This window comes from Aotus nancymaae, unplaced genomic scaffold (assembly GCF_030222135.1).
Source record: "Aotus nancymaae isolate 86718 unplaced genomic scaffold, 86718_ANA_hifiasm-v0.15.2.pri h1tg000033l, whole genome shotgun sequence".
In the NCBI taxonomy this organism is placed as follows: Eukaryota; Metazoa; Chordata; class Mammalia; order Primates; family Aotidae; genus Aotus; species Aotus nancymaae.
In genome coordinates, this window is record NW_026988447.1 from 8522747 (window position 1) to 8531808 (window position 9062).

Genomic DNA, 9062 nt, shown 5'->3' on the forward strand with positions numbered 1-9062 from the left:
TTCCCACTATACACTGACAGAAACCAACTGGTTTTCACATTCTTTATTACTAACTTCCACCCACTTCCTTCATTTATAATCTGCTTTTTCTTGGGGTACAAGGGCCACGTGCCAACTGTGATTCTCAACCTGCTGAAAATTCTACTCTATACTTTTTAAACTGCAATCCGCTTTGAGACCCAGGCGCACTATGTCTCAAAAAGGGCAAAAGAGTGGCACAGGGCCGGGCGCGGTGGCTCACACCTATAATCCCAGCACTTTGGGAGGCCGAGGCGGGTGGATCACGAGGTCAAGAGATCGAGACCATCCTGGTCAACATGGTGAAACCCCGTCTCTACTAAAAATACAAAAAAATTAGCTGGGCACGGTGGCGCACGCCTGTAATCCCAGCTACTCCGGAGGCTGAGGCAGGAGAATTGCCTGAACCCAGGAGGCGGAGGTTGCGGTGAGCTGAGATTGCGCCATTGCACTCCAGCCTGGGTAACAGGAGCGAAACTCTGTCTCAAAAAAAAAAAAAAAAAAGAGTGGCACAAATCCTGACTATGAAATTAACAAAGTCCTCTGGATCCATAGCTGTTGCTAATTTCCCTGGTGTTTTTCCAGCAAAATAGTAGACAAGATTCTACGAGGGCTTAAAACAAGTTCAATAAATCCCCCATCAATTAATATCCTTCTGCCATTTAATATTTATAAAACATCTCTTCCTTTTTATCTTGTTAGCCAATATTTCTCAATAACCTTAACCTGTTTCCTTACACACACACACACACACACACACACACACACACTCTACAAAAAATGCCACCAGCCTTGTATCCTTCATTCTCAAATTAGATCTTGCCATTTCTTTCTTCTCCCATACAAGGCTTTCTTCCTTTTACTGGCATGTTCTGTTTTCTTAGGATGCCCATATACATTCCCAGAATCCTTAGGAATTCTTATAACAAAACTGGAAAGTACATGTTTATTATTCTGGATCAGACAGCAAAGGAAACAAAGCTAGGTAATTTGCCTGACTGGCAATATTTCTTCCTCATCCAGTACATAGTAGGCTGTATCACCTCTGCTTGATTACGGTTTTTATTGGAGATAAAAGCCAAAGAGCAAAAACAACATCAATGTGAAACATTTAAAAGTACTCTGTTGAATACTTGTCCTCATGTTTCTGGAGCAGAGCCCTCAAGCAGGCATTATTTCCCGAGGAGAAATTATAGTAAATAACTTTAACCCCGGGGCTATTCCCACAGAAGGGATGGTTGTACCTGGTACTTTGGAAGCTGCTCCTTCGCGTGGTGTGAAGATCCCCCGGAAGAACTGTGGGAAGAGATGAGGCTGCTGACGCTGCTGCTGACACTGCTGCTCCCCTGGCAGCACTTGGCTGATATTTTAATAGGGATATCTTCTGTTTTCTAAGTTGAGAGAGACAGGCAAGGCAAAACATTACTAAGTATATCACGTTCGTCAACAGTTCTTCACTGGGAATTCATTTTTAAAAGCATTCTGGTGCCTAAGTTGCATTAAAAACCAGAAACTTTTCTTTTTTTCTAATAGTGACAAAAACGTGGTTCCTGAGAGTCTATAATGGGAAGGCAGAATGCTGAAGAAGGGTTCTAGACAAAAAGAGGTAGGTTATATATTAAGACTTTATCCTCTTCTAATAATTTAACTATTATTTATACTTGATATCATTGATCTCTGTTTTGGTTATTAGATTTTTGGTTATTAGCTTTTTAGTACTATGTAGAGTCATAATCCATTGAATTGAAGAGGAGAAAGATGAGGCTTCAAATCTAAATTTTTACTAAGCACATGGAACTAATAAAACTATTAACTTGGGCAGACTGGCTTGTGTTTTTAATGACACACCTCCTCTAGTACTCCTTTAAAGGCAACAGGAAGGAAAATCATGACGTTGAATTTGTAAGGGATGAAACCAAAACCCTGAAACAGGAGCTACTGTGAATTACATAGCATGTGATGGAAACATGGTCTTCAAAGGTTAAGGACAATAGAGGATTCTCTACTATACATTCCCCAAATAGAGTTTGTCACTAATTTTTATCACAGTGACAAAAGTATAAGGATAAACCTTTATTAATATTTACCTTCCCCTTGAATATATTACTCCCTACAGAAGCCTCCTGCACCCTCCATGATAAGTTGTTTCTATTCTGAGTCTTCTTTGGCTTTTTTTTCCTTGTGCAGCTTTTGCTTGGAGAAACATGAATGCAACTGCAGCTTATCTAATCTCCAGTGTGACAGTCACACTGGTGGTCTAATGCAAATGCCTACAGTCATGTGCTTGATACAAACTCATGATGTTTTGTGCTTGCCAAGGGAGGCTGGGGCGGTGGGGACTGAAAACGGGAAAAGAATGTAAGGAAAACACAAAATGTGCTGGACCACAACCGTCACTCCAGCAATGATGGCATTCAAAGTGGCACTTGGTTATTCCTGAGCATCCAGCACTCCCTCAACACTCTCTCAAGATACAGCTGTTACTTAGTATCACTTAAGCCAGAAACACAGACCCTTAAAGGGCCTAGGTGACACAAGTCCCACCTGCCTCAGACTGATAGACCCTTTGGCTGGAGTACAACACGCTGAACAGTCTATAATTGGAGATAGCACCTGGTATAGTGAATAGAGCACTAACTGGATTCTTTTGTAGACTCGGGCAAGCTACAAACCTTCTGAACCTAAGACGCCTTTTTGGTTAGATGAGTGCTTCTAAGAAAGCCTATGTTTCCAGATTCCAGCATGATCAATGCTGTAGTACACTGAAGATTCCAGTTCCTTTTGAAAACTTGTGTTTCTTTTCTGCTCCACCAGCCACCACTATGAGCAGTCCCAGTGATAGGAGCTCAACTAAAACATCCATGTTTGGCCTTCAGGGAAATGGGAAATAATTCAAGAAATCAAGAGGTAAACCATCTCCTGTCCACCAAAGGGCCAAGTGCTGGCTCACCTAAATTTCAGTTACAAAGCTAACCAGGAAAGCCTTGGTCCCACCCTCCTCCCGCGCTACCTACCTAACAAGCCCAACAACTACTGTAATGATTAGCCACCTGGCAGAACTCCACTTTAAAATATTGTAGAATCCACCCAGCTAAACTGTGTTTAACCAAACACTTCCTTCCTGCAGAAATGATCCTTATCAAAAGCAGGAAAACAACCCCTTGGCCTTGAAGAGACAAAGACTGTGTTATAAACTGTTCATTTACTTAGTTGCACATTCTACAAACTGCCAGTATTTGGTCAGTATGGGTAGCAACTTATTGAATATAAAAAGAATGAATACAAATGGATTTATTTAATTTGTAGGCATCTGAACAAATATTGAAAAGAGCATGAAAGGTCTAAAGTGAATTTAGAAGTACTATGGTCTCCTATCCAAAAAGACCCAGAAAGGATCAGACTCTTCTCACCTTCAACATGTTATTTTACCATTCCCCTTCTGGCTCCAAGGGACCAAGAGCTGCTCTGTCCTCATTCTACCCATCCCTTGTCCCCCACCCCACACCACCACCACCACTACCACCCAACTCTCCACGAAAAAATAAAAGAGGGGAGGGAAATAAATAAAAGCTCCCTTGGTCACAGGGTTTGAGAAACAATCCTTTTTGAAGACAACGATGCAGATTTGCATATGGAAGGCACGTAAGTGAGTAAGGCTGTTTGATTTTGTTAACCCAGTGCTACTTATTATCTATGAGAAACACTAGACAGAATGATATTCAGGCTCACACTTTTTTAAAATGAATTTTAGAGTTCTCCTTTCCCATTACATTTGAGGCACACACTTGCCATCAAAATCTTACTGGATTGCAACTCACTGGCAAATTTACCTCTAGTACTATTAATAGTTGGCTACTTAGCTCCTGTCATGATTACTCGCTAACAGCTTCACTTGTGTTTAGTAGTGGGCATACTCATACCTGTTGGGGGTAGGGCTTTGATTATTCAGTGCTTGCTTATGTTTATTCTGAACCATGAATGGCACTGTACAATATAACTCAAAGAGAAGATTACAGATTAATCAACGATTGATCAGAGGGGTGGTTAAAAGCACAAAAGAAAAAGGAGAAAGCAAATCAGCATTTCATACCTGAGCTGTCACCTCTTCAATCTTTTGAACAGCTTTAGAGTCAAACAAGACTTGTCTGCCTCTCCTTTCACAGTCCTGGTAAACTATCAGGCGAATCTCATTCAGGTCAAACTCTGAACATGACCAACTGTGGATTAAAGAGAGAGAAAGAAGTTATGTTATCCACAACACGTGAGATGATCACGGACAGATAAGCTTCCCAGTCACCATGCCTGCATGCACATCAAAAGGTCACAACCATGCAGGGATAGTGATCCTCTCAGAACTGGGGCACCAGTGAGCCTGGGACAGATAGCCTTTTATGTGGATTCCAACCGGCCATACGAAAATCACCAGTTTTCATGATAAGGACAGAGAAGACTGCTTTAAATAATAAATCGCTGGAGAGAAAGCTTCTCCTTCCAAAGCCAGTTTGGACACAGATGGCAGTCAGAAATCACAAGGACATGCAGAGAGGGCTAAATTTGGATGCCTGGGTTCTGGGGACAGCATATTGGAGTTAAAGAAGTGTTAAAGCTTCTGTGTTGTTGGGCCGGGAACCAATTGGAGCAAGTCGGTAGAGCCTTCTCTTCCTCCCTCCCACTCACCCACACTGAGGTCAAATTGAGAGGAATTACACACTCTAAAATTTATTATTCTCCCCAATTATGGCTAGCTCTAATACAGGAGTTTCAAAAGCCAAGTGCATCACTGTAGAGTATCAGAATTGCTAGCAGTTACAGTCAGCAAGAAGGGAAGCATGCTTCTAAGCAAACCAAAAGCAACTGGGATAAAACTGCTCTGAGGAAAACATAGGTTCATTCTCAGTAAATGACAGAGTGAGGAAACTATAGAAAAAGTAATCATTTAAAAATGCACGGCTTTGGGCATACTCAGTTTTTAACCCATCAGTCCAGTCAACACGTATTTGAGTGTCTGTGATGTTCCAGGCACTGTGGTTGCTGCTGGAGACTCAGCAGTTAATTAACTGGAAAGACCTGGTCCCCACCCTAACGGAGTTCATGGTTCAGTGGGGAATATTAGGCAAAGAATCACAGATGAATGTATCACTACAAACTGTGAAAGTACAAAAAGGAGCAGTAAACAGTTTTAGATTTCCAGACTGAAGAGGTGGGGAAGAGGTACAGAGAAGTCTCTAAGGACTTGAGGTGACTTTTAAACACAGACCTGAAGAAGTAAAACGGATGAAGTGCACCATAGGAACAGAGAGGGACGTGGTAAGGTCTAAGACTGCCGCACTGGGGAAGGAAAAAGACAAAGGCCAGAGAGCGAGTGCCACGAGGTGGAAAGGACGGCAGGCAGGGGCCAGGATCATGTTCTCCCTCCTTGAGAAACCAAGGAAAACAGACGCTTGATAAGATCAGGTCTGCGCTTTTTGAAAGTTCAATCTGGCTGTTAAGGAAAACGGGGGTGGAACAGATGAAGACTGAAAGCAGGAAGGCCAAACAGAATTCATAATTAGAGTTCCAGCCCTTCATAATGAAGGCTAGAACTCCAGCGGCAGAGGAGGGGAAAAGGGGACAGACTGTGATGGCATGCTCACAGGACAGAGCTGAGCCGGTTTCCCAATGGACTGGAGAGGTGCCCAAGGTGAAAGGCAGTCAACTGGGAAGAGAAGCCAAAGGGGAGCTCTGAAGGGACAGAGGAGGACAGACAGACAAGTAGACAGACATACAAAAGCAAACTGTAAAACTAGGAGGCGGTATAAATGAAGACAGACACATCTGGATTAAAATCCAAATGCCTCCGGCCTTCTAGTTCTTCATCAGTACAATGAGAATGTTAAGCCTGCCCTTACAAAGGCTGTATGGATTAAATGAAATGCATAAAGTGTTTCATACAAAGAGTGACATACAGTAAGTGCTCCAAAATGGCAATTATTACCTCAGAGGATTTACTATTATGATTTTTAAAGAAAATTAATACAGTGTCTGACACTCAATCACAAATTGTGCATTTCTGGTCTTTTCCGTTTTCAGGCAGTTAATACTGAACATGTTCTTTTTGGGTAGCAGATTTGTTTTCTTAAATCCCTACAGCAAAACATATAAAGTTCTGGTTGCACCTTCTTTCAACAAGCTGTGTCCTAAACTATCATGCCCAGCATCCTTTCTTCCTAATTTTAATAACAATATGGCAAGTTTATTTTCAAACCATTTTCCCTCTACTCTCAGTCCAGAGAGAGTCCATGTTTCAGGTCTGGCTAATGAGACATGGCCATATGACCCAAGCTGGCTGTGTGAGTCAGACCCAAAACTCAGTTGTTCAGCTCGTAAGCAGTAACCCTGGCATTGGCAGTGGCTATTTTTGCCATCGTGAAGTAAGGGCCTGTCTGAAAATGAAGTCAGCATGGAGGAAAGCAGAGGTGAGCAATAGAATGAAACAGATTCCTGGCAGCACCAGAAGCCAGTTGTTCCTGAGTAAGTACTATTCCTGGAATTAGTTCACGGTTACTTACAATCAACACAGTCTGATGACTATGACTCAGACCACTGAATTTTAAAATTACAGAAGGCCGAGGAGGGCGGAACACTTGAGGTCAGGAGTTCAAGACCAGCCTGGCAAACCATGGCCAACATGATGAAACCCCATCTCTACTAAAAATATGAAAATTAGCCAGGTGCACTGGTGGGCACCCATAATTCCAGCTACTTGGGAGACTGAAGCAGCAGAATCGCTTGAACCTGGGAGGCAGAGGTTGCAGTGAGCCGAGATGGCACCACTGCACTTCAGCCTGGGTGACGGAGGGAGATTCCATCTCAAAATAAAAAAAAATTACACAAGATCATTAAAAAGGCCCTGAAACTATATATTATTATAAAATAGTACGTATGTTGAAGTTGTTAAAAGTAAAAAAAAAAATCAGAATTGCCTTGCATTTTCTTTTCAATCAATTTTGCTCTAATAATTACATTTTACCAAGACAGCATAACTTATAACCAAGTTGTTCAATCCTCATTTTTAAAGAATAACATGTATTCAAATATCAAACTCTAAACAGCTAGTGTAGAAGAGATAAAATTTAATAATGATCATAACACCTTATTAAATGTTTCATGTTATTTTTCAATGAAAAAAAGATGGAAATAAAAATCATGGAAGATTGTTCTGATCCAGGAGTGTAAAAATGATCTTTTTTAATTTAAAAAATTAAAAAAAGACACAGAGGGGAAAAATATGTATTTCAGATTGTCTCATTTTTAAATCCAAATGCTTTAGAAGTATTTTATAAGATATGAGTGATAGACACAGTGGCTCGTACCCGTAATCCCAGCTACTTAGGTTGCTGAAGCAAAGAGGATCAGTTGAGCCCAGGAATTCCAGACAAGACGGCACAACATAGCAAGACCCAGATTCTTTAAAAACTTGAAAAAAATTAGCTGGTTATTATGGTATGCACCTGTATTCCCAGCTACTAGGAGGCTGAGGCGGGAGGATCACTTGAGCCCAGGAGTTCAAGGCTGCAATGAGCCATGATCACACCATTGCACTCGGACTCTAGCCTTGGTGACAGAGCGAGATCCCATCTCTTAAACAAACAAAACAAAAAAACAAAACAAAATGGTCAGGTGCAATGGCTCACGTCTGTAATCCCAGCAATTTGGGAGACTGAGGCTGGTGATCACTTGAGCCCAGGAGTTTGAGGCCAGCCTGGGCAACAGGGTGAAATCTCATCTCTACTAAAAATACAAAAAGTTAGCTGAGCGTGGTGGGGCACACCTGTAGTCCCAGCTACTGGAGTGCGTAGGCTGAGATGGTAGAATCACCTGAGCTCAGGAAGTCGTGGCTGCTGTGAGCTGAGATGGCATCACTACATTCCAGCCTGGGTGACAGAGTGAGACCGTATCTCAAAAAAATAAATAAAAATAAAAATAATTTTTTTAAAAAAGAGGAAAACTCTATTCTTCTTCCATATGAATACTCTCTTTGGTTTAATACATAAATATAATTTCAACATTGACATTTCTTTTCTTTCTTCCTTTTATTTTTTGGAGACAGGGTTTTGCTCTGTCACCCAGGCTAGAGTGCAGTGGCACCATCTCGGCTCACCGCAGCCTCAACCTCTCGCTCAAGCAATTCTTCCGCCTCAGCCCCCCAAGTAGCTGGGACTACAGGCATGCACCACTATGCCTAGCTAATTTCTTTGCATTTTTTTGTAGAGACAGAGTTTTACATGGTAAAACCCTGGACTAATAAGGAGCTGGTCTCAAACTCCTGAGGCTCAGGCAATCTGCCTGCCTCAGCCTCCCAAAGCACAGGGAGACACTGACATTTTAATGTTAGTAGAGGAAAAAACAGTTGCATAATTTGGTCAAGGAAAGAGAGGCAGAGCAAAGGCCATTAGTGCTTCAGAATGAGAGAGGCTGGGGATCAAATCTCAGCTCTGCCTCCCACCAGTTTTATAGTTTCGGGAATGTCTCCCCCTAGGAGTCCTTACAGGTCCTGTTGTGAAGATTAAAAGAGACAATCTATGGAAATTCCCAGCACACTCCCAGCCCCTTTCCCAGCCAACTCTGATACACAGACCTTGAACTACTGATAGCCACATGCCACACATATTCTCTTCACATTCACATTCACTTCTACATTCAACTAGCAGTTACTGTGGAGCTTCCAAGAACACCGACCGCGGTTCCTGGTGCTTTACTGAAGACATCTCTTCATATGACGGGGAGCCACTCAGCATGATTTAAAGGGGTATAAAATAAGTCTTGGGGCTTTTGCTTAAATATCTGACCATTTCAGAACAATGTATTCTAATCTGAGTTACTTCATTTCTCTGTTCTTGCTTAACACAAAGAATGAACAATGTCCTTGGCATCAGGGTATTATTTATGGCTTCTTTATGACTTCAGGCACAATAAGATAAGATGATTTGTCTACCTTTTCTTATTGTAAAATTTAAGCAAAATGACTTATATGGACTCTTTTTGGTTTTAAAATTCCATGATGC

The 9062-nt window shown here is 41.7% G+C and overlaps 1 protein-coding gene across 5 annotated transcripts in view; it reads right to left on the bottom strand.

Moving 5' to 3' along the window:
* The window catches only part of FNIP2 (folliculin interacting protein 2), a 144223-nt gene that overhangs the window by 72744 nt on the left and 62417 nt on the right, over positions 1 to 9062 (bottom strand). For all 5 annotated transcript variants that reach the window (XM_012433852.3, XM_064383783.1, XM_012433849.2 and 2 more), the window contains exons 2-3: positions 4109 to 4235; positions 1263 to 1409 (exon numbers count right to left, since the gene is read on the bottom strand). In XM_012433852.3, the coding sequence (XP_012289275.2) occupies positions 1263 to 1409; positions 4109 to 4235 (274 nt within the window). The remainder of the gene's footprint in view (positions 1 to 1262; positions 1410 to 4108; positions 4236 to 9062) is intronic.